The following is a 25,884-nucleotide window of genomic DNA, read 5'->3' as shown; positions in this document are numbered from 1 at the left end:
TATCCCTACCTCAGCCATCTCCTGCCGTAGAAACTCTGCTAAGGGTTCCAGAGCGAGGGCAAAAAGTATTTGAGATGCCGCACAACCCTGTCAAGTGCCCCTGCATAGTTCCCATTCCTCAGATATCAAGTCATTCGTTCTCATCATAGCCATTGGCTTGTTGTATAGTAGGGCCAGCCATTTACACAGGTTTTCCCCAAACCCAAACTCCTTCAACACTCGAAATAACCACTTCCACTCCAATGAATCAAACACTTTCGTGGCGTCAAAAGAGGCCAGGGCCTGTTTATGGGATATAACGTGGTGGGGACGAGTAATGTTAGCAGTGGTATTTCTGCTCCCAATAAATCCACATTGATCCGAGTGGACCAGCTTTGGATCCACTCTCGCCAATCTGGCTGCCAATATCTTGCCCAAGATTTTCCCCATCAACGTTCAATAAAGATATGGGGTGGTATGACATGCTCTCTAGTGGGTCCTTCCCCTCCTTCAAAATCACTGTTATTATTGCCTCTCTCATGGATTCCCAGAGGTTCCCTTTCTCAAATGCCTCATTATATACCTTTTGAGTTGTGGGGCTAGGAGGTCTATAAATTCTGAGTAGCATTCAATGGGGAATCCATCAGTGCCAGGAGACGTGCCCTTCCTTATAGTACTAACTGCCCATCGGATGTCACCCTCCTCTATCGGGGCTTCCAGTTATTCCTTCATATTCTTGGCAACAGGATCATGCCCATCAGATCTTCCACGTCTATGTCCACATACCCATTTTCACTTGTATATAGATACTCATAAAACTCTGTAGACACCCAGTTAATCCATTCCTGGGTACCCACTGTTTCCTCCATTTTAGTTTTGATTTGGGTTATCCCCTTTCTCGTACCTTCCCTGTTTATCAACCAGGCCAGTAACGTCCTTGCCTTATCACCCACTCCATGTATTGGAGTGTCCCGTTTGCTATTGTCGAAGTGCGCCAAATCACCCAGTGTCTTATGGTAAAGCATAGATCCAGTTTATCCCCCACCTGGGTGCCTCCCCCTGCCTCCTTATCCAATTCCGCCACTTGCCACTCCACCTGGCGTAATGTTTCCTGCAATCTTTTTCTCATCCCCACTGTCGTGGAGAGACACAGACCCCTTGCGTTTGCCTTAAAGGCCTCCCAGAGCATCCCCATCGAGTCCACCCACCGATCCCTCATTCAGTTCAAAATAAGTTTCAATCCCCATGCATAACTCGTTGGTAAATGCCCCATCCGTTAATATGTTTCCTTGCATTCGCCATAACCGACACAGGGGCCTCTTACCCCTTTCCATTAATTTGACCACCAGGGGCGAGTGATCCAAGAGAGTACGTCCTAGGTATTCCGAGTCCTCAAATTGCCGGTAGTATTCCCTCCCTGTCCGAAGGTTGTCCAGACGGGAATATGACCCATGTACCCCTGAGTGGTATGAGAACCCCTTCTCATCCCCATGTTTCTTCCTCCATATATCCACCAGGTTGAGCTCCTCCATTACCTTGCGAAGAGATGCGGTCATGCGCTTTTTGCCGAGCTTGCTCTCTCCTGTCCCATCTAAGTGTGCGTCTAGGTGGCAATTAAAGCCCCCCATAAGATCTTTTCCCCTCTGTAGGCTCTCACCATGTGCAGGACCGACGGGAAGTATTCCTCACCATCCACGTTTGGTGCATAAGAGTTCACCAGGCATATCAGGTACCCTTCCCATACACCTACCACCATCACCGTCCGCCCCACCTCGTCTCTCAACACCTTCTCCACCCGTAATGGTACCTTTCCCACCACCCAAATCAACACTCTGATAGCTTGGGTGGAGTAAGACGTACCAAATACTTGTCGTCCCTGCAGTTTTCACAGGGTCGCCAGGGCTCCTTTTCCCATATGTTTGTCCTGTATCAGAGCCACTTGTATTCCATGACGTTTCAGAAATTCCCCCACCCTCTGCTTTTTTTGTCTGGATCCTAGCCCTCGAACATTCCAAGTACCAATTTTCAACCCGCCCTGTTCCCCCATCTGGTTAAGCCATGAATGTGTCCCATCCTACTTCCGAGGCCTTATCCCTTCAGCTCGTGACCTCGTCCACTTCTCGTGATCCCATTCCCGGTATTGTGCCTTCCCGTGTTTGATCATTACCCCAGCCATTTTGTTTCATCCCAGACCTCCAGCAGTCCCCCCAGTGATACCCAACCCCAACTTGGTATCACCAGTCCCAACTCCCTCCCCACCTCTTCCACACCCTCACCCGTCTCCCTCCCCCAGTAGTTCCCTTAAACTCCCCAACTATGGTGTGTGGGTGACTCCCCTCAGGGTTCTGTCCCACCGCTCCCGAGTCGTAGACCCCTTGACTTGCCTACCCCGCCTTTTCCCAGCAACTCGTGGGTAGCGGTCAATAGCATTGTTTAAGTGTGGGGGGTTCTACATTGCCCCTGTCAACAGCACTTGGATCCAATTTCCGCCTCATACATCTCTCCCTTCTATTCTCAGGTGACTAGTTCCTAATGAGCCTTCTCGTACTTAATGCCACCTCCCTCACCATTGTCAATCTCTCATGCCAGACTGTGTCTCCCCCGCACCCCATTTGTTTTGGGGATCCCCATTCTGCGGTGAGGTGTCTAAACAATCCCACATTTCTTTATCGGGGACGTAAAGAACCATGACTTCCCTCCTGATCGGACCTTCAACTTAGTTGGAAAAAACATCATGTATTTTAAATTGAATTCACTGCGTCGTATGTTCTCCTCTGGCGTTGTACTTCCAACGTGAAGTCTGGAAAGATGCGCAGTTTCACATTCCCAATTTTGTAGAAGCCTACTCTGCGGGCTTCTTGTAGTATATCCCAGAAGTTCATAATTTTGGCCACCATCACTCTCGGTGGGTCGCCTGGTGGTGAGGGTCTACCTGGCAACCTGTGCACCTTTCACTGTGAAAAACTTGGACAGTCCTTTGATCCCCAATACTTTCAAGATCAAGTTCTCTACGAATAGCTCCACGCTGGGGTCTTCTTCCCTCTCCGTTACTCCGATCATGCGGATGTTGCAGCCCCCAGAGCAGCCCTCTGCATCCTCCACTCTTGTTTCCAGGGTTCTGGTCGCTCCCACCAGGCCTGCGACTTGGTTTTTAGGCAGTCGGATGTCGTCCTCCACTGTGCTGACCCTCAACTCCACTTCAGTGACTCGCTTGCATACTTTACGGTGGTCAGCTCTCACCAGAGAGACATCCACCCCCACCTCCTTAATGCTCTCCTGCAGGTGGATCAGGTCACCTGAATCGCCTCCATTAACGAGTCCAGGGTCACTCCGCCTCCCCCTCCTCCTGTTGTTCCATCCTACATGGGCCTATCCAGTCCCTCCTTCTTGCCTCTGTGTACTTTTCCATCCGTTGTTGCCCCTTGACCATGATGACCACGGATTCCTCCGAGTTGTGGTTATGAATCTGGCCCCCAAGTCCTTGCGTGCACAGTGATGATTCTCCTGTCACGAGCCTCTTGTGTCAGTGTAGTGGACCCTCTGATCCAGTTCCCATCATGCTGTCTGATGTTTGAGGTAGTTGACAATGTAGAGCCCCCTTAGGTACGTAGTGATTGCAGTTTGTGACCCCCAGAAGCATCTACGTTGGCCCCCTTATGTCACCACCACGAGGTAATGATCTTTGATGTCCCCCCTGGACGTGTCGAGTCTGCAGCCATTTCTAGGGCCTCCGCCAGTATTTAATCAGTGAGTTATATTTTGGGTGGGGGTCAGTTATTGCGCCTCGGGTCCACTGGGACGCTGCTAAACACAGTATAGTCCGTTGTGGGGGGATACCAGGGTCCCAGCCCTTGCGCTGCTCTCTCACCTTTTTTGGTGGTCCAACTCCGTCTCCTCAAGAACTGTGTTGTGGGCTTCCCGGCCGTCTGTCGCGGAATCCCAGTAATGTCTGTGTAAGGGGTGCCCGCCGGATTCCTCACGTCATTCGCAGCCAGCGTTGTCTTCTCTCAGGACCATCCCTCAGGCACTTGGGGCACGCCATCCCCTTCTATTCGATTTATAAATTAAGTTTCTGGAATGATCTTCTACACAGATAGGGTCAACACATTGCGATGGTCTTGGAGCCCTTGTCAATTTCTTTCTCCATTTACAGAGTGGTTTGATGAGGAAATATCAACAATGTCTTTTAGAGGCAGTCCACAACAGTTGAAATCAGATTTGCTTGGTGTTAGCATGTGGATTTTGTCTAAACATTTTCAAAAAGCATCATTAATAAACCCTTCTTCTCTGTTTTGCTCAGAGCACCGCATAGATGCTTCGGTCGAATATGAGATATTAGACACGAGTACCTGAGAATACAAGGTGGGGATATCAGGGCCACCCCTCGTGTGTAAATGGGCACAGTGGCGCCGAGGAGCGGCATGCGATTTAGATGTCTTGGTGAACGCGTCTTTTGCTGCTGCGGAGCAGACTGCACTGGAGGTTGTGTAAGCTGCGCAAGCAGTTCCTCATCAGAAATGGAAGAAGATACAGCCTTGGTCGTCTCTGCAGGAGGTATCTGTAATTGCGAATTTGACTGAATTTGACTGGGCTTCACTAGCATCAAAACGGACAAGCAGGATAACAGGAGCATAATATGCTCGAATGTCAGAGCCCAACAATTTCAATCGTTTTAACTTCCTGTTACCATCGATAGGCTCATTTTTGCTTTCACGAACAGCTCGTTGAAGGGGTGGAGCAGCATTGTTACCAAAATGGGGAGTTTTTTTTTTATAGGGGGCATGTCAATTTATAGAGTATAAAGCTCCATGGCTAATAGAGCGTGTGCACAATAAAATCAGAATTTGAAAGATTATTTATCTTATTTCGATTATACAGCTGCTAGGGTGACGGGTCGAGTAAGGAGGAGGCTGCTCGGCTGCTCAGCTGAACAGCACTCCCAAAGCACTCACACAAAGCGCGCAAATGCGCGCAGGCTCATGTATTCATGGTGCACCCTAAGAAAAGGGCATGGTCAGGTCTGCAACGTGCTTTAGGTCCACACTCAAATCCACAGGCAACAGTCCAGGGAGAGTCCTCATGCCGAACAGCACTCCCAGAGTACTCACACGAAGCGCATAAATATTTCTCCCAGATATGCATAGCGACCGAGCGTAGAGAGGGTGTCCGAACCAATCAAAGGGGGGTTCGGTGGGGGATCTCCCTCTGGGATTTTTTTTTAAATAATGGGTTAAAATATTGTATTTTCAAGCACACTTTTAAAAAAAAGTGAGTCAAAAGTCAGTTTGCAAATGGCGCTGAGGGGCACGGGGGAAAGGGCGAAATGGTATTTTTTACTGGACATCAGTGACAGCTGTTGTATGATCCATTTATGTTCTAAAATCTGAGAATGCCACTAACACACAGTAAGCTAAGAAACAGTTCCCAAGATTACTAGAACTTAGTTTCAGTATGTCACAAGTGCGCAGGGTATGATGACCCTTTCACCCAAAGAGAACAGTATTAAATATACTTTTTAAACATCCACAGTTATTTAGTAAGGTTTGGAATATCAGGAATCTGATGTGGGCTGCTGAATCCAAACACTGCATCCTGCGTGCGTGCTAGCCCAAATACTGCAGGAGTCTGACCGAGTCTCAGCCGGATCTTATTGAGAGTCGGTTTGAAATGATACCTCTGTTTGTATTTAGCAGTTTGTGTAGCACTTGCACACTGGGTATCCAAGTGCTTGCATCTTCTGTGAGTGGCCGAGATTGTGGCTGACTGACAGTTTTCTTTGGTGTAGTTTCCATTACGTGACTTACCCGAATCGCAGATTTCCACTTTTTTTTCTCTGGTGCTAGCTTGCACGAGACACGACATACGAATATGGATTATTTTGGTTACCCGCATATTGTATTATACTTCATTTTCCTCAGCAAAAGCAAATAGTATTGTGCCATGTTCCAGCACTCTGCCGTGACACTATTTTCAAAAATCAAGATGTGCGCGCCCCTACACATCGAAACGGGCATAGCAACGTTTTCCTTTCATAACTTACGCATTTTATGCATTTTCGCAACATTATGCATTATTTTGACTAGTGTTCTAGTGTAGACTCTTTCAAACGTGTCATGATTTTGACGAGTTGAGTCAGTAAAGATTCTTTTCAACCTGTTACATAATACGGGTTTTCTGTTTTGTTTCCTCCTTCTCTCTTTCTGCGACGATGGATAGGTATTTATTACCGGACGATTGTTCCAAAGTTGGACACCCCTTTGTTAACAACTTGTGGCAGTCTTTTCTTCGTTCCGAAGTTGGACTTTGGATTCTGGCCTTGATTCACTCAGGACAGATGCCCTGACAGAAGAAACAAATATACCTTCACACTCGGGTATATCTTTTTCTTTCCCATTCTCTGTTTCTATTGCTGATAGATCCGATAGATCCGGTAGACTTAAACATTCATTTGTGTTATCTCTCACACTTTTTTGACTCTTAGTGATTTTCTCCAGTCTTTGCTTCCCCACGCTCTATTCAGAGGTCGAGTTTGCGTCAAGAATTTCTGCCTTTGACGAATTCCCCCCCACATTCATTTTGGGTAAGGTTCCCCTCATAGGTAGTTTCAAATGAGTAGTCCTCTCCAAATTAAGAATTGTTTGGCCAGACATGTTATGGCCCACAACACTTGATAAACCCAGGTCATGTGTTTGAGAAACATACAGCAAGTCACATCTTTACTTTTTTAACTTGTTTGTACATATTCATTATGTGATGGATTGTTTTGTCTGCTTCCCTGCAGGGATTATTATCATTTACTCTGCCCCGAGGAAGGCGGTTTCTTTAAAGAGGCCCCATAGTTGGCCCGCCGAAACGTAACAGTGGTCTTTACTTGCTGAAACTCATTTTTGTTTCCTACTACATCACCTTTGGTTGAGACCCTTACTTTCGCACCAGAATAATGTGAAATGTTTACGTAGGCAGACCTGTACTACCGCATTTATATATTTCTGCATAATCAACTGAATTGATTAGTTCACTCTGGCTTTTTTCGACTTTTTGGTTTCCATCTTCATGGTAAATCAGGACATTCACCAAAGAAGTTGAATTTTGTTGTCTTCATGTACTTGTTTCAGGCATATCCATGTATTTGCTTAAAGCATAGCATTTCATGTATATGTTGCATCTTAATGGTAAACCAGAATATTCACTAAAGAAGTTGAATTCTGTTGTCTCTAGGCATTTGTTCAAAATACATCCATCATGTATTTGTTTAAAGCATAGGATTTTGTGTATTTGTTAAATGTATTTACCTTTGTGTAATATAAAATTGTAATATATTGTTTTCGACAAGTTGTGTTAGGTGTGACTTTACTTTGCTGTATGTTTTTCTTGGCTACCCTGGGCATTTTCAGGTTAGGATACCCATTTGTTGGTACCAAGTCAATTAGAAATAGTAGCTTCCTTTGAATTCATTTTTCACAGCTTATGTATTTCCTTGTGAACACATATTTGAGACCCCCCTCATTAGCTGTACCACATTTGGGGCAAGCCCCTTTTCATGTTCGTGCGCGCCCCTACAATCATGATCAATCGTAGTATACTACACAGGGCCTGCTCTCTAAAACTGCACAATGAAAGTGGTCTCTCACTAGTGCTTTTTATGACAGCACTTTCATGGTACTGAGGGCAGATGTGCAATTAGCATGACCAGTCTGCCAAAGACAGGAGAGAAGGTCGGTGACACACAGCAGGAACAGTGCTACAGTCTTCCTTTCTGTGCCATAGCCGCTCTTCCTTGGCGTCCGGTGGCTCAGTTAATCAGTTCACTGCTTTGAAACTTTCCCCTAGTGCCTGCAGTGTTCGCTCGGCCCGAAATACACTTGGACTGATTCAAGATAACTTGTGCAGGTCTGGGGGTCTGGTCTCCTTGGACTGCAGTTCCGATGACTCTGAACGATTCAGCGGCCCTTAGCTGTCCTCCTCCCTCGCTCTGAGAGCTGCCTCTCCCTTCCTGCTCTATACTCCCACCAGGGTCGGACTGGTGCATAAAATTGTCTCGGGCACCAACGAAAAAAGTGGCCCAAAGTTGCAAATGGGAATTAATTCCTTTTGTGATGCTGTTTGAATAGTATCCAAAAGGGAGGTTTTTTTGTACATTTTAAAAGAATATTTAGCAACACGGGTCAAGACTATTAGCCGCATAGTGAAGTAACTCATCAAACTGGCCCACATTGGCCAAAAAAGTGCCCCACTTTGGCCCAAAAAACTGTCCCACACAAGCATTTTGTGTTTTTTGTTCGCCCATGGGCTTATTGCCCTACAAGCTAGTCCGAGCCCGAGTCCCACTTCCATAAAAGATTCATCACTTCTCAATCCCTGACCCAGCTTCATAAAACATCCATCTTTGCTTTTTACTGTCACTCCCCCCCCCCATTCGAGCCCAGGGAAGGGAGAGCAGCGAAGCCCCCCGCCATCCCTCGATCCTTGAGGCTTGGAGTAAGATGGCAGCTGCCGTAGCAGTCCAAGAGGATGTCAGGAGCGCGCAGAGAGCACTTCAAGGGATGGACACTTTACCTCTGATTGTCTATGATTTGAAGCGGGTCAAGTCCCCTCACGCACCTGCAGTAGCAGGAGAGGCAAGCTCTGTGGTACCGACTGACCCCAAGCTTTGGATTTCTCTAGACACACAAAAATAAAAAATCCCAGTAATTATTTATTTACTTTGTGGAAAGGGTAATTTACAGAAACAATGGGAGACTGTTTTTGATTAGTGTATTTGCATTTTTAGTTTAATTTAAAAGTCTATTTTTAAAGAACCTTGGTTGGTCATTCTTTTTTTTTGGTATCCCATTACTATTGGAATTTGGAAGCTTATTTAATAGCTCACACCCTCAAAAGAGTATAGCCTGCCCCTGCCCATGCTACCCTAATGAGGTGAAGGAGCGGTACTATTAATGTTGTGCCGGTTTCATCTTTATGAACGAGATCACTGCTGGTTTAGTAGTAGTGTGGAGCTGAATATGAGCTTTCACTATTCACCCATGTACTCCTGCAAAGCAGCAGTAATTTTGTCACAGGGAACACTGTTAGTTCAGGCAAGGGGAAAACCGTATGACAAGACACGTAAATATATGGCAACGGAGATGGATCAAGGAAATTATTTCCATGGTTTACGTAGGGCAGTTAGACACGGGATTGGCAGTGGCACTGTACATACAGGACATTTGTTATACACTGTTATATGTATTCGGTTGTTAAAATGTAAAGCGTTTTGGATTAAAGCACTATATAAACACAATTAATACAATACATATGCTGAGCAGCTACTTGGGCTTATCCAAAGACCATTTAATTAGCTATTGTCTAAATTAGCACAGATAGGGAGCAGGTGCCTTGATAGACAGGAATATTTAAGTGCTGGTTTAAACTGAGGTACACATTTATCATTCCAGATGAGCAAAATATTAGTGACGTTGGATGCCCATGGTATCTGGTGGCTAGAGTCTGGTCATTTGGTCCAATTAGCAACTGGAATTGGTATGCCTCATAGTTAATGTGGTGCTGCCCCTTTAAGGGTTTCGGCACGCGGCGGAGTGACGTTGCACTCTGCCGTGTGCCTTTAAATAAAAGGGGGCGTGCCCGCGTCGACAGTGCGACCGGGGAGCCTGAGCCTTCAACACGTCTCTGTGTGAGTCTGAACCCGAGGGGGCCTGGGGTCTCACGGAAGATCGCTAGGGGTATGGGACACCCCCACAACAGTGGCGACAAGGGCGATAACGCACCCGGACCCGGCGGTGACAATTGCTGGAATTTTTGTTTATGAACGAGGGGCAAAAACCACTCGTTCTACGACGGGGGGAGGGTGCGGCCCACGCTGTGATGGCCATTTCGTCTTCAAGGCACAGATATTTTGCGGCGCTCCGGAGGGGCCCACAAATGCAATCCGAATCTAATTTTTGGAAATTTGAATAGCTGATAGCTATTCCTACATGGACATGCCTGGAATTTTGATTTTTCTTCAATTTTCAAGGTGAATCTCGAGGTACTGGGGATACTGGATATTCTATGCATGTCCCCTAGACCCCTCTGGCTCACTTTTTGGACACTTCACTGAACTGTGACAAAATCTGGGCCTAGTTACACCTTCAGTGGCCATCTACCCTGTCTGGACTTTCTGTTGTGTGCTCTGTGCCCTGAATCTGTGCTGGTGTGAACTTCTGAAGATCAAGAAGGCCTGCAGGGGTTTTGTCCTGTGTGTGTCAAAGTGTGGAAGTTTTGAAGATCAAGGTGGCCTTAGTAGGACAATCTGGCTGGGTGAGTTGCGGCCCCTGTGCAATCCAAGAGGGGTGCTTGTGCGCTTGCCCCTTGAGTGATCCAGCTAACCAGGATGGATGGAGGGCAGCCAGCAGTACAAAAGAAGCCTCAGGGACTGCCCCCACCTCCACCTCCACCTCAGAAATGGCCCAGATGAGGCCCCGGCGGCCCTTCCACCCATCCCCGAGTTTGATGTGTCTGGCCCCTCATCCAGCCTGGGGCCTAGTGGAGGCGATGGGTTGATCGATTAGACATGTACTTTCGGGCAACGATGGAAACTAGTGATGACAGCAAGCTGGCCACGTTGCTGTATGCCGCAACATTTTTGATTCCCTCCAGACTACAGATGCGTCTTTTGGCACGGCCAAGACTGCTCTACACAATTACTTCCTCCCCCTGGCCAATGCCGACTACGAGCATTTTGTCATGCTATCCACTTGCCAGAAGGAGGATTAAACGTTGGACACTTTATGGCCGCCTCAGAAGGCCATCAGTGGCATGTGCATGGGACAGTCTGGACGACATGGTCAGGAAACGGCTCATCCAAGGGTGTTCCTCAGGAAAGCTATGGAGACAGGTGCTGAGAGAACCGGGGATCACCCTGCCCTGCATCTTTGAGCTGGGTCACTACCAGGAAATATCGTAGGTACACACATCAAGGATGGAAGCAGGCGCTCATCCTATCAAGTCGGAGGAGGTCTGCGCTGTGGGGCGTGGTGGCAGGGGTGCCAGGAGGCTGGCTGGGAACTTCTGCGACAGGGGAGGTAAACCAGGAGCAGCGTGCCAAAAGTGTGGGTATGACCTGCCCCACCCTGCAGAATGCCCAGCAGCAGGAAGAACATGTTGCAGTGTGGCTGACAGACCACTACGCCTGGGTGTGCAGAGCGTCCCTGCCGGTGATGGTATCCAGGGGCCTAGTGCGGTGTAGGTTCTTCAGACATTCTCGCCCTCCCAATGTCGCCCAGGTGGACCAAGGGGAGGAGGTCGCACAACCCAACGAGGGGGAGGAGGAGGAAGAAGATGAAACATTTTCTTTGTGTCGAGCATTGAATCCCTCAACTCCAAGGGCCGAAGACAGCTGAGGTGCGTTGCGGCAGTCAATGACTCTCGCATTCAGGTGCTGGTGGACACGGGGGCGTCTGTCAATGTGATGGCCAGAGAGCACTACAATGCCATGGACTGCCCCCCGAAACTCTCACCCCTTAAGGTTCGAATCTTCACGTTCGGGGGTTCACATCTTATCCCCTGGACAGTGCATTTGTAGCTCAGGTGGGGCATGGAGGCTCGAAAATAAAAGCACGATTCTACGTGACGCCCGTCAGCACCAACACACTGCTAAGCTGCGCGGTGGCAGAAGCCCTGGGACTCGTACGTTTTGCGTACTCGGTGTACGTGGAGGACGTACAAACTGTGCTTGATAAGTACGCTAAACTGTTCCAAGGGATTGGACGCATGACCGGCGACCCAATGAGGCTGCACATCGACAAATCAGTGCAGCCCATTGCCCACAAGAACCGCAGGGTGCCCTTTCTCCTGAGGGAGTTGGTAGACAAGGAGTTGGACAACCTCGTGAACCTGGATATTATTGAGAAGGTGTAGAGTCCGACACCCTGTGACCCAGTGAGAATTTGTGTGGACATGAGTCTCCTCAACAAGGCGATCAGGCGGGAGCGACATCTCACACCAACGATAGATGACATTATCACAGAACTGCAAGGAGCTTGCTTCTTCTCGAAGTTTGATCTCAGGGCTGGATACCATCAAGTCCTTTTGCATCCAGAGTCAAGATACATTACAACGTTCCCGACTCACCAGGGCCTGTGCCAGTATAAGCGACTCAGCTTCGGGGTGTCCTCCGCAGCGGAGGTATCATCAGGGGTGCACTGGCAGACCTTGAAGGCGTGCTGAACATCAGTGACGACATTCTCGTGTTTGCCAGGTCGGAAGTCGACCACCTGCACAAACTGGCAAAGACATTTGAACGGCTGCAATCCTTGGGTCTAACGCTCCATCACGAGAAATGTGAATTTCTGAAGACAAACATCGAGTTCTTCGGAATTCATGTTTAAGGAGGGTGTCCGACCCCACAAAGGTAAAAGACATTAAACAAGCACGCCTCCCCGACAACTTGTCTGAAGTCAAAAGTTTCCTGGGCATTGTAACCTACTGTGGCCGCTTCATCAAAAACTTGCCGTCCAGGTCCGAGCCCCTACGGGCCCTTACCAATAAGGAGAATGTGTGGCAATGAGGGCCACTGGAGCAAGCAGCCTTCGAGGTCATTAAGAGCGCCCTCACGGAGGAGGACACCATGGCGTTCTTTGACCCTGCCCTCCAGTCTCAGATTATCGTGGACGCTAGCCCTTTTGGCCTGGTGGCCGTACTGACACAAGTTAGCCCTGATTCCAGCCTACGCCAGCAAGGCCTTGTCTGAGACAGAACAGCGATACTCTCAGATAGAATGGGAGGCGCTGGCTGTTCTCTGGGGTGCAGGCACTTCCGGCTGTACATTCTGGGTAGGCCAGTGACAGTGGTTACCGACCATAAGCCCCTGTTACCCATCCTGGCCGGGTCCTCATCAAAACCACCAGCGAGGATCGAAAGGTGGATGCTTGCGCTTCTGGAGTATGGGGTCTCGCTGGTTTATCAGCCTGGCTCAAACAACACGGCCGACTATCTGTCTCGCCATCCGAGACGTCACCACGATGGAGAGGTGGATGCCTGTGCAGAAGAGGCCGATGATCACATTCAACTGGTGGTCGAAGCAGCAACCCCAAATGCCCTGCCACTGGAGGAACTGGAGGTGGCGGCCGCACAGGACGAGTGCTTCCGCATCCTCGGAGTGGCCATGTAACTAGGGTCCCGGAGGAGCGTGCTGGAGTCGTTTGCAGGGCGCACACAGGAAGCGAAAGTGGTGCTCGAGCAGCTGTGGAAGGTGCGGGAAGAGCTGTTGTTCTCGGCTAATGGACTGCTGATGAGAGGAGATTGGATCGTGGTCCCTCAGGCCAAAGTCCAAGAGGTGATTGGCCTAGCCCATCAGGGCCACCAGGAGGGCGCAAAGACCAAGGCCCACCTACGCCTCAAGTTATGGTTCCCAGAGCTTGAGCGAAGGGTTGATGAGTATGTAGACTCATGCGTGTTGTGCCAGGCAGCTTCTCCTGCACAGAGGGAGCCTGCCATCGAAGCTATGCCCCGAGGCACGCGTCCCTGGGAGGTTGTCCATGCAGACTTTGGCTCCACCTCGCAGGGAACTCACCTCCTGGTGGTGCTTGATGAGTACTCCAGGTACCCGGAAGTAGAATTCATCCCATCGGTGGCCTTTGACCACGTGGTGGTGACGAAGGAGAAAGTGTTCGCTGCTCACGGCCTCCCCACAATCCTGTGCTCGGACAATGGGGCCCTGGTACGCTCACCTGATATCCCGGGGGGCGTCTGGAAGGCTCTGAGATCTAGAACCCTGGATGCGTAGTTGCCCAGTACTGAATAATGAATCTGCAGTTACAGAAGGGAGGGTTTGTGATAACTGTCTCTAATGGGTGAATCTCCCACCTCCCTCTGACCGATTTCCTTCCCACTAGGTTCTTTTCTCACCTTAGTTACTTGTAGGGTGAGCCATCAGTCCTGCGTTTCTTGTGCAGGGGCGCTTGACGTTTGTTGGCGAGATGCCCGAGCTGCTTCACTGGTGCAGTTCGCCTTCCTTGGGCCCAGGCCTGCTGTGACCCCGAATCTGCTGGTAGGCAGGTAGATTTGTTAATTGTAAGTCTTTGTTCTGTTTATGGTGGGAATTCGTTAATGTCTTTATCTCCTTCTTTTCAGGTGCAAAGTTATTGATGCTGGCGTGCCAGATGGAGAGGCACATTTTCTAGGTAAGAGAAAGCGCGAAGTGCAGCTCCTTTATTGTCTTTTAAAGCTAACCTGCGTTTTCTTCTTGTTCTCCTCACAGGCCGCTGTGGTGCTGCGAGTGGATGAAAGCGTGATGAAAAACAGGCCCCCAGAATCCGTTATGGTAAGTACAGCGCTGTGCGGTTGTTTAATATTGAAAGCAACCTGAATATGTCTCTTTTCCTTTGCAGATGTTGCTGTGCTGCTCCGGATGGAATCGTGGCATAGCGCAATGGAATTCAGGTAAGACTGATGGAATTCGATGTTTTGGAAGTACACATTCTAATATTGTTTTTCCCTTTCTCGTTATTGCAGGTCGCAATGTTCAAACAGCAGCTGTGGTAGCAGTTCGCCAGAAGTCCTTAAGCTAGTACTCACAGGTGAGTGATTGTTTCTTTTTCTCTCGGATTCCACAGATTGCAGCCCAGTTGAGATGCTGAGTGATAGATGGTGTTTTCTCAGGTAACACAGAATAATCTTGTTCTTGCAGGATTACAGGAAGATGCTGAGGTCCAGGAGCTGGACACAGCGAGTGTCACACTGTGGGTTGCAGAATAACTTGAAGCGTGTTCTACGGTCGGTGTGGTTTATATAGCCCAGGTAAAGTAGTACCAGGGAAAGTAGTTCCAGGCCTGCCACACCCAAAACACTAGACCGCATGGCTTGGTTCTTAGAATTAGACTATGTGGGTGCTTCCATGTTGGATTTAAAGGCCCATGTACATAAATGTGACCTAATTTGAACAGCCCTCCCTTCCTACATATGAGCCTTGTGCCAAAGGCGCCACGACTGGCTCCAGGAGCCCTTTTGAAGTGGTTTTAAGGCCCTCAGGGTTCTGGTGGGAGCTTGCTTGTGGCACAACTTGTGCCCCCTCACAGTGGTCATGACAGGCCCCTTTCCAAGGAGAGCAGTTCGCTGCCCTAATGGACTATGGAGTGCAACATCGGAAGGTCACCCCGCTCTGGCCGAGGGCTAACGCGGAGTCGGAGAGGCTAATGCGCACCTTGAACAAAGTGTTCCATATTGCACAAGGAGAAGGGCAGTGCCTGGAGAGGGCCCTGTATCAGTTCCTGCGGTTCTATCGGACCACACCACAAACCTCAACGGGGGTGGCTCTGGCGGAAGCCCTGTTCAAGCAGGGTGCGAGGGGGCTACTGCCTGAAGTCGGTGAGAAGGAACCTGGAGTCATCAATGACCAGCAGGTGGAGCAGGGCCGACGGCTGAGGATCGAGCACGAGAATGTGAGGCGAGGCCTCCGACCTCAACAACTTGTGCCCGGGGACGAGGTTCTAGTTCTAAACAGGGACCCCATGGGAAGTTATCTTTGAACCATGAACCTGAGCCGCTGGACGAGATTGCGGTAAAAGGGTCAATGGTGACCGCCTCGGATGGCCGGGCATCGCACGAGGAATGGCAGCTTCTTTATGAAGCTGGGGGAGCCCAGGACTGAGGTACCCCAGGACCAGGACAGTGTGGACATACTCGGCGAGGGCGGGGTGCTGAGTCCCTCCCTTGGTCTCCTGCCAGCATACCAGCTACCAGTGGAACTCCCATCCCTGAGGCAAGCAGGAGGTAACCCCTGAGGACAGGGCAAGGGAAACCTGTTCATCTCAGCGACTATGTCTTGGAACAATGTCTGTGTCTGACCCAGGTAGGGTCTGACATGCGTGGCGGCTGGAAGGCCCTGGGGTGGCTGTGAATAAAGGGGTTCGTTGGGTACTGTTGTGTGGTTTAACATTGTTATTGGGTTTTGAGTTTAGTGTGATTAGGCAAGTTCATGTGTTTATCGGTTTGTCATCATGGAAAAGGAGGAGTGTGATGCTGCCCCTTTAAGGGCTTCGGCCCGCGGCGGAGTGACGTTGCATTCCGCCGTGTGCTTTTAAATAAAGGGGGCATGCCCGCGTCGACAGTGCGACCGGGGAGCTCGAGCCTTCAACATGTCTCTGTGCGAGTCTGTACCCGAGGGGGGCTGGGAGCTCATGGAAGATCGTTAGGGGTATGGGACACCCCCACAACAGGTAAGCGCTAGGAACAAGGGAGAGAGACGTTGAAGTAATGCTCGGATGACTTGCTGGTAATTTTCCTTAATCCTGATCCTGCTTTTACTGGTCACAGTGCTTACGATCCACCTCTCCAGCCTAGGAAGGATGAACAAAAGAGTCTTAAAGATAATTAACAAAAGTATGCTGCGAAGCAGGGGGTTTTATACACCTTGTAGTAGGGGCGGGCAAAGAAAACGAAAGAAAATTAAAAGCAAGGGCTCCTAACATGCAAGCTGATACTGCACAGGTACTGTAAAATAAGGTAGAGCAGGACTAGGAGTAAGGAAGATTACCATTAAGTAATCCGAACATTCTATGCTCATCAGTAAGCCCCACCTTTCGTTTCCGCCCTATTATATCAGACCCCATCATCCTCCTAAAAACCACCTCCTTTTTTAGACTTTGATATCCATCCATCATAAACCTCTACTCCCATAATGCATCCCCTGTCCTATATCTTTGAATTAACACCATCCAACCCAAACACATTTCTTTTCCGACCTTTTAGGCCCTTCCCTAAATCAACACTCATCGCCATCCCGCATTCCGAAAACTTCCCTTTCCCAAATGCACGCTTCATCCCACGCAGCAGTGGTTTGTTTGGCGCCGCCCCCTCATTAGCCCCGCCCTCGACAGAACGGAACGGCACTCACTTTCATCTGCGGAAGACTCTTGGGCCAAACCGCCTCCCCAGTGTCTGACCGCGACATTATGTCCATGCGCTGAAGGTCGCTTGTCGTTGAGGCAAAGATCCGCCTGAGTGAGGGGTTTCTGCAAGGGAAAGGGGAAGCCGGACGCCACAGAGTAGGGTACAAGAAACACCACTACAACAAACCCTCCCCTCCGAACAAATTACCCGCGCGCCGGCCGGGGCTGCAGCAGTAGCAGCTGGAGGAACTCGTCACGTGATGTGACGCACATCGCCCTGCATCATGGGAGTTGCAGTTCTTTCAGGGCGTTGCCAACATCTTGTTGAATAAGTTATTCAAGTTAAGGTAGCAAACTTTGACAGTGGAATTCTGGGCATTTTGTCACTCTGTAGCTGCATGAAGTATCCAAAACCTTGCATATTAAATGTTTATAGCACCTTGCAAATATTTTCAAAAATACAGGAGTGAGGCTTTCAGATGGAACATGGTAGAACTGAATCACACTGTAGTAAACTCTTGCACAGATGACAGGAGGCGTGATTAATGGCTGGATGGCTTATTGTATAAGGGACATCTGCCGCGAACATGTAAGTATTAAAGAGCCAGGCGGCTAGGCAAACGTGCCTAATAACTGCTGAAGGGCTGTGGGACAGAAATGTCTCGTAGCGTAAGCCCCCAGGCCCCAATCTCGGAGGAGCCAGCAGGACGCGTCTTGCCGCGTCCTCTGCTGCTCCCGCAATGCGCGCGGTCCTCGCTGCCGTGGCGAGATCTCTACACACCTCCCTTTGGTGAGGCAAAGGAAGTTCATTGCAAAACATAGTCACTGTATCTCACCGGTCTTCTGTGCTCTCTTCTAGGTCGGTCACCCTTTCCAGTGCGATCTTCCTGTTGCTCCTGTTCTGGTTCTGGCATGGGTGATTCCGGTTCCATCTCTGTTTCTTCCCTTTCTCTGTAGCTTCTCTCGGGCTCACGTTCTTCCCTTCGCTCATTGTCTATTCCTTCTTCAGCATGTGATCTCTCCGGGGTTCTTGCTCTTTCTTGTCTCTTCTGATATAGGGCTACTCTTTCCAGATTCCATGTGCGCCCATCCTCGGTGCGGACATGGTTTGTTCCCCTGTGAATCACTTTGGTGGGTCTGCTGAACCGAGAGCCCGTGATTTGGTCTTTTTTCGGTAGTCTTATTTTGACCCAATCTCCCCCTCCAATGTCTGACGCTTGCCTGGTTCTTCTTCTTTGGTCACTCCACGTTTTCATGCGTGCCTTGCTGTTTTCAATTCTCCACACCACTTCTGACATGTACACTGCTTCATCTTCTCTTACTTTGGATAACCATGGTGGTATGAGCGTGGAGGCTGCACTCCTCCCTCTCAACATTCGAAACGGGGATATTTGCGTGATTCCGTTTGGAGTGAGTCTGTGGGCCGCTATGGCCTCCTTAGTGGTTTTTAGGGGGTCCATTCCAGAGGCCGTGGCTAGTTGGATTGCTCTCTTAATGAACCTGTTGGCCCTTTCAACAAGCCCATTGGCTTGGGGATGATACAAGGCCGCCTTCTTTTGGCCTATATTGTGCTTTCTCAGGAATTGTTCCATGTCCCGTGAGATCAGTTGTACCCCATTGTCCGTTACTACTTCCTTGGGGAGGCCTTCCCTTTGAAAAATTTCAGTGAGGACTTCAATTACAATCGCGGTGGTAATGTTTGGGACAAACTCAGCCTCGACCCACTTGGATAGGTAATCAACCAGCACTATGCCGTACCGATATTCTGGTGCCATCGCTTCCAGGGGTCCTATAAAGTCTATGCCCACTTTTGACCACACCGCTTCTGGTACTTCTGTGGGAATTAGGGGTGCCTGTCTGAGTTTCAATCTTTTGTCGCTATTGAGGCACTCATGACACCGCTCTATCATGGTGCGAATCTCTTGGTCCATGGACGGCCACCAGTAGGCCTCCCGGACTCTGCGACGGGTCATCGTGTTTCCCAGGTGACCAGCGTGGGCTCTGCATAGAATGGTGCTCCTCATGCCTACGGGTGGGATTATCTGGTCCGTCTTCATTATTATTCCGTCAGTTTCAGATATCTCTTCGGCCACCTTCCAATAGGGTCTCATGCCTTCAGGTATCGTTTTTTCACCTGGCCACCCTTCCTTGATCCACTCACGGATTTTCGCCATAGCCGGGTCTTTTCCGTCTTCTTCCAACCAGTGTTTCTCGCTGAGTTCCATATAATCAGGTGCTTTTATTTCGGTAATGGATGCCACGATGCATTCTCCTTGTAGAAACGTGGTGGCCTTGTCTTTACCTTCTGGCAATCTTGACATTCAGTCTGCTTGCAAATTCTTCCATCCTGAGATGTGCTGCACTTCAAACGTGTACTCTTGCAGTTTTGCTGCAATGCGTGCCAATCTGGGTGTGGACACTTTAGTACCTCCCGGGCTGAGCATGTGGATGAGGGGTTTGTGGTCTGTCACCAATTTGAATTTCGTGCCCCACACATATGTTCTAAAATGTTCTACCGCCCATGCACATGCCAACATTTCCTTTTCTATGGTAGAGTAGTTCTGTTCTGCCGAGGACAAGGCCTTTGAGGCAAAGGCTACCACCTGCTCCGTGTCCCCCTTCTTCTGCTTGAGAACTGCTCCTAGTCCGTATGCACTGGCATCCGTGGTGATGACTGTATCCCACTTTGGGTTAAATGGCTGTAAACACGGCGCTTCCATGATGTGCCGTTTTATACTTTCAACCGCCTTCTTCTGGGGTTCTTGCCACAAAAATTCCGAACCTTTTTTGAGGAGGTCACGGAGTGGTGCTGAGGTTTCTGAGAACTTGGGGATAAATTTTGCGTAATACTCCGCCAGTCCAAGAAATGATCTTACTTCGTCTTTGTTGGTGGGTTCCGGTGCTTTTATGATTGCATGCATCAAATTTTGTTTGGGACTGATCCCTTTTTCTGAGATTTTGTACCCCAAGTATTCAACTTCTTTCGCTTTGAATACGCATTTTTCATGGCGTAGCCTCACCCCTGCTTCTTGCAGCTTGATCAGGACAATTCTCAATGTGGCATCGTGCGTTTGTTCATCCCCTGCGTACACAAGGATGTCGTCCTGGAAATACGCTAATATGATATTTGACTGGTTAGTTGTCCCCAGTCTACTGGAAGGACGCGTGTGGATATCCCACTAAATTTCTTCTTATTTACTTTGTATAGAAGTTGTCTTTTTGTATTTGATTTCTTCAATAATTCTTGAGAAAATGTTGATAATTCCGATGAATTTATGGTAAAAATATTTTTATTCAATCATTTGTATTTTTGTGAGGCCTTTAGCAAACATTATACTGTTCAATGCATTTCGGTCAATAATAGACCTTCATCAGGAACTGTTAATAGTAAAGAAAAGAATAATTAACTAAAGTTTTTGTGTAATTTTGCATTAACAAAGAGATAATCATGTATTCTAAATTGTAACTATACACATTATGGAAAAAGTACCTGTGTAAAACGTTGCTTCAAATCTTTGGCCTGATTTACTATTTTTCCTTATTGGTAATTCCAATTTCTCTTCACTCAAGCACATTTGTTTACGTTAGCCGTTGCATGTCTTTTAATGTCACTTCTTTGACTTCCTGGTAATATAAATAATAACCAAAATATATTCAAACCCTAACAAATAACATATATGAATTATTCTGTTAGTTAAAGTTCACCCTCCCCACAGGGGGAGTCTTACCTGTTGTGTAGACCAAGGTAATAGCATCCGGGCACCTCGCTCGCGTGAAAACGCAATGCTGGTTGTCCCGTTTGCTTTTATATTGAAAAAATGGCGCCGGCACACAACGCAGTGACGTCATCAACGTGATGACGTCATCGCGCGCCGGCAGCCATTTTGAATTAGTCAAAAATCGTTGTTGGATGATTGTAAATAGTTATATTCATGTGTAAAGCTCTTTAAATAAAGCCTTCTCATTGCTAAACTCTAAGGGAACCTCCTAAGATCCAACATACTTGATAATTCAATATAAAAATAAATTAAAGACATGATCTAGTAGCTATATAAACTATGGTTGCTCCATTCAAAGTAATGCACGTGTTTCCAAAATTATTAGAGCACGACAATATACATTTGATCTTTTTCAATGTGAACTGCTACTAATATAAATGAGTTGCTTGCTTATTAGAGCTCTATTACCATATAATCCAGTCTTCTACGCACATTATTGAACATATTATAGTTGACAACATACTTACGTTCTAGAATGCAAGGTATAATTTCAACTTTATAATTGCCTTTAAAGAAAACATGCAAAATTACATTCCTCGTTGAGACCATCCGGTTGCATGGAGTTGAGTTTTTCGATCCAGAGAGTTTCTTTCTGGTTTAAAAGTCTGTTAATATCCACCCTCTGACCTTGATACACTTCTATTACATCCAAAATTTGAAATTTCAATTGTGCTATCTGGTGTTGAGCTTCTTTGAAATGTCTCGCTACTGGCGATTTGGTGTTGCCTGTGCGAATGTTAGAGCGATGTTCATTCCATCTAATTTTCGCTTTACGAGCAGTCTGTCCCACATAAAATTTGCCACACGGGCACTTAATACTATATATGACGTTCATGGTGTCACATGTTGCAAATTTTTTCAAGTAAATTTTGTGTCCTGTTTTTGGCTGGAAATACGCGACATTTTTGACCTTTCGTAGCAAGACATCCATCATGCGTTGAAAAGCTGATGCTGCCGACGATAAGCCGAATGGCATCTTGGTGAACTGATAGGTGCCAAACGGTGTGATGAATGCTATGAGGGGTTTCGACTCTTCATGCAATTGTATTTGGTGATATTCGTTTCTCATATCCAGTTTTGAGAAAATTTTGGCTTCCTTCATCAACAGAATGAGTTCATTTATGCTCGGTAGTGGGTAGTTGTCGGTGATGACCTCTAAGTTTAAACTGCGAAGGTCAATACACACCCTTAGCTCTTGTGAGTTCGGTTTCTTTATAAGCACGACTGGGCTCAGCCATTCTGACGCTTCAACTTCTTCAATGACACCCTCTGCTCTCATTTTGTCTAATTGATTCCTGAGAGTGTCTCTTGCGGTTGCTGGCACTGGCCTCACTCGATGTTTGACTGGGACGGCATTCTTTTTGAGCATTATTTTATGGACAAAGCCCTTGATGTGACCCGGCTCCTCCGAGAAAAGTTTTGGGTAGTCACTCTTGACAATGGGCCCATTCCTCGCGCAGACAGACAGTACCTGGTCTTCTGTGCTGGGGTCCAGTTTGATTTTTAGCTTGTCTTGGTCGTCCCATCCCAGTACTGCTGGGCCTTCGTGGCTGAAATAAACTCTGGTGGTGGTTTCTCTTCCTTTAAACTCCACCTTCCCTTTGATATATCCCAGTAGTTCAACTGACGCCCCACCAAAAACTGTGGGTTTGTGACGTGTGGTGAGAACTTGGACCTTTTCTTTTCCCACCATTTCCTTGTATGTCCGTAGGGGTATTATGGTGAGGTCCGAACCAGAGTCCGCCATAACTCTTGTTTCTCGACCGTCAATTTTGATTGTGCAATGGGGCTTTTCTCTTCTTGCCCTTGTGCTGTTTACCATAATGACTGTGGGTCTCCCCTCATCTTCTGAGGACAATTCTCGCTCCCTGTTGTGATCCGTATTTACACTGGTAACTTTCTTGTTTCTCCACTGACACACCAACGAGAAATGGCCAATGCGTTTGCAGATGGAGCACTCTTTGTCTCTGGCTGGGTACTCCCTATCGAACGTCAGGTGTTTCGTGCTGTTGCACCTGTGGCATTTCAGAGGTTCTTTCTTACCTCCTCTCCCCTCTCTCGTTTCTGGTGTTTGTCTTTCTTTCTTTGAGTGGAATGCGACTGCTTGGATTTCAGCGGAACTCTGGGTTCCCATGAGTTCTTTTCGTCTTCCCGCTGTATCTTCGACCGCTCTGGCAATTTCGATCGCCTTCTCTAGTTGTAATTCTTTCTCCACAATGAATTTATCTTGTACTTTTCTGCTGTTGGTGTGGACTGTCAACATATCGCAGATGAGGCTCTCAGCATTGTTGCCGAAACTGCACAGCTCCGCCAGTTCCCGCAGCTTGGTGACGTAGTCGTCGACTGGTTCAGATATTTCTTGTCTGCGGGTGTAAAAGCGTATTCTATGCAACACCGTGTTTTCTTTACTGGCAAATCTCTTCACTATTCTCCTAACTGCCTCCTTAAAGACGTCATTGTTGTCCCCTGCCACCGGGATCGGGGTGAGACTCTCAAACACCCTCTGCCCTTCCACTCCCAGGGCATTGAGTAACATAGCCCTACGCCGTGCCGCTGAAAATCCTGCCCCACCTCGCGCCTCTACATACGTCGTGAAAAGGGGTTGCCATTGCGGCCACGGGATGGCAGGTCTACCTGGAGTTTGCAGGAAGGGGGTTGGCGGCGTCGCTCCTTGCATGTTCCCACGTGGGTTGCAGTGGTGATCCTCGTCGCCAATTTATGTAGTAAACTCTTGCACAGATGACAGGAGGCGTGATTAATGGCTGGATGTCTTTTATTGTATAAGGGACATCTGCCGCGAACATGTAAGTATTAAAGAGCCAGGCGGCTAGGCAAACGTGCCTAATAACTGCTGAAGGGCTGTGGGACAGAAATGTCTCGTAGTGTAAGCCCCCAGGCCCCAATCTCGGAGGAGCCGGCAGGATGCGTCTTGCCGCGTCCTCTGCTGCTCCCGTAATGCGCGCAAAGCGCGTGGGGGCGGTCCTCGCTGCCGTGGCAAGATCTCGCGAGAGTTGGTAACTCTTGCGATATCTCTACACACACCAATTTACGTACGCCGTTCTACCTCCACATACCTCTCAACTCACACGCTTTTGGCAGGTGTCACCCATCTAGTAACTAGCTGGCTCACCCACTAAGCCACATACACAGCCATATTATCCAATGGGCTCTAACCTGCCAAAACCAAAATTGGGTGTTTTCACTGGCCCTGGGAAACAAAAGGATGAAAGCCTTGAGGTGCCTGGAGCTGGTGTCTAGTGGCGCACGCTGTGCCGTTATGAATACAGTTCCACACAGTTTGCCCACAACTGTTCCTCCGCTATCGGAGGCACACTGCAGCTTTTTTTGTAAGTCACCAAGCTAGGGTGGTGATGTCTACATAACATCCCACTGCTTTTGCTTTAACGACAAACAGAACAAAACATATATACAGACTTATCATGGAATATTAAATCAGTCCTTGTTAGTGGACATAGTCACTTAGCTTGTTGGGAGGCTGCGGCATCGCCCTGAAATGGTACCGACTGCGCTGCAAGCCCACTGGGTTAGGGAGAGGGCTAATAGGCTGCGCCTCTTCTGGCTGCCGGACTGGGGTATCGGCGTAGGCTGGCCTGGGGTTCTAGGGCTGTCCTTGCCCCCAGATCCCTACCTCGGCTGGGCTGTTGGCATAGCTCTCAACCATTCATGTTGCAAAGGCGGATGAAATCGCCCGTTTTTGTTTTTGAGGGGTGAGACTCCCATTGGAATGAATGGGCGTGCAGGAGGCTTGGCGGGTGAGTCGGCCCTTTACAAGGCGGGTGACACCCACCAAAAGCATGTGAGTCGAGAGCTTTGCTGTTGGTCTGGTGCCATCCTTCTCCTTGCTTTGGTTCCGTTATCTCTTCCTCCATTATCTCCTGGCTGTTCATTCGATCTCTCTCCACACCGTCCGGGGTCTTTCTTGAATCAGGATGCATTCCTGGTGATTTGCTTCCCTTCCCGGTTTGCCATGCTCATGGTACCTCTCCGTTTGATCAGGGGGTGTCCTCGAAAAGGCTTGCTAGCTTGTTCCTAAATGGGTTCCGGAGGACCAACACTTAGTCTCCAACTATGGTGTGTGACTTCCTGGCTCGTCGTTTGCTGCTCATATGCTTGTTAGCTCTGACCCTCTTGTCATGTGTCCTCCGCTTGTTCTCGGATCTCGCTTTGTTGTGGTGGTGGTGAGGTATAGAAGACGGCAGTATTGTTCTTAACATGATGTTAGCTTGGGGGGTGGGGGTGTTGGTGGACTTGTGTGGCGTTAGCTGGTCGTTTTGGAGGAAACAGTATAGTTCAAATTCCCATGGTGTTGCCTGGGCTCTTGCGATTCGGAGGACTTTTAATTGTTCTCATAAAGCATTCTGCATCACGGTTTGCCTGGGGCCAACGTGATGTGATGAAGTGGTGTGTAATCCGGAGGTCATACATGTTTCTTGAGAGGTCGGGCCCCGTGGAACGGTGGTCCATTGTCACTTTTGAGATATATGAGAAGTCTGTGTGTCGCGAACATCTTCTCTAAAGCAGGCACAACGGCTTCTGTCGCCGTTGGAATAGACGTCCTACATCCGGGTATCAAGAGGGTTTGTCTATGGTGACTAGTAGGTAGGTCCCCTCCTGTACTGTGCAGAAGTCGACACTCACTGATTCCCAGCGTGACGTGCTTCAAGGGACGGATCGGATTGGTTCGGGTAGTGGCGGCGCTCTTGTGGTCAGACATGGGAAGCATGAAGAAACCGTTGATTCAACTTTTGCGTCAGTCTGTGGGAACCACACTCCTTTTCATATCCGTGCTTTGGTCCTTGCCATAGCCTGGTGGCCTAAGTTGCGCCAAAGCTATCATCCTGTCTTGCAGCTTGGGCGGTATTAGAATGCTTGTTCCTCTTAGGATGAGGCCTTTTGCAGCCGGGGTGTGGTTGTGATCATTCTGAAGGAAGGAGTTCCACTCCCCCGCAAGGATGGCATTTATTGTCACGGTTCAGCGGGGTCGCTGTTTGTGGCTTCCACCAGCTCAGATGTGCTCACTGCTTTCCGTTTTGTTGCCTCCACGACTAGGCACATTGATTCCTAGCTGCAGTGGTTGCTCATGGGTTCCTGGACAGGAAATCTGCAGGGTTATCTGTTCCTGGCCTGTAGATGAGGTCAAATAGTTGTAACCACTTTCCAACTCGTGCTGGGGGGAGTGGCCCAGAGCTCGTAAAGATTGGGATTAGCAGTTTGTGATCTGTGAATGTCTTTAATTTCCG

The 25,884-nt window shown here is 48.5% G+C and overlaps 1 protein-coding gene across 3 annotated transcripts in view; it reads right to left on the bottom strand.

Annotated features, from left to right (window-relative positions):
- RAD18 (RAD18 E3 ubiquitin protein ligase) overlaps nt 1-17,088 on the bottom strand; it is a 1,168,890-nt gene extending 1,151,802 nt beyond the window's left edge. For 2 of the 3 annotated variants that reach the window (XM_069643474.1, XM_069643473.1), the window contains exon 1: nt 16,850-17,088. Coding sequence is in view for 1 of the 3 variants with exons in the window: in XM_069643473.1 (XP_069499574.1) it covers nt 16,850-16,915 (66 nt within the window). In the remaining 2 variants the exon portion in view is untranslated. Of the gene's footprint in view, nt 1-13,863; nt 13,978-16,849 lie in introns of those variants that run through there. The other variant, XM_069643475.1, reaches the window with a different exon arrangement.
- Nucleotides 17,089-25,884: the final 8,796 nt, after the last annotated feature.

Source organism: Ambystoma mexicanum, chromosome 2p (genome assembly GCF_040938575.1).
Source record: "Ambystoma mexicanum isolate Mex_15411 chromosome 2p, UKY_AmexF1_1, whole genome shotgun sequence".
In the NCBI taxonomy this organism is placed as follows: Eukaryota; Metazoa; Chordata; class Amphibia; order Caudata; family Ambystomatidae; genus Ambystoma; species Ambystoma mexicanum.
This window is presented reverse-complemented; position numbering and strand designations above follow the sequence as displayed.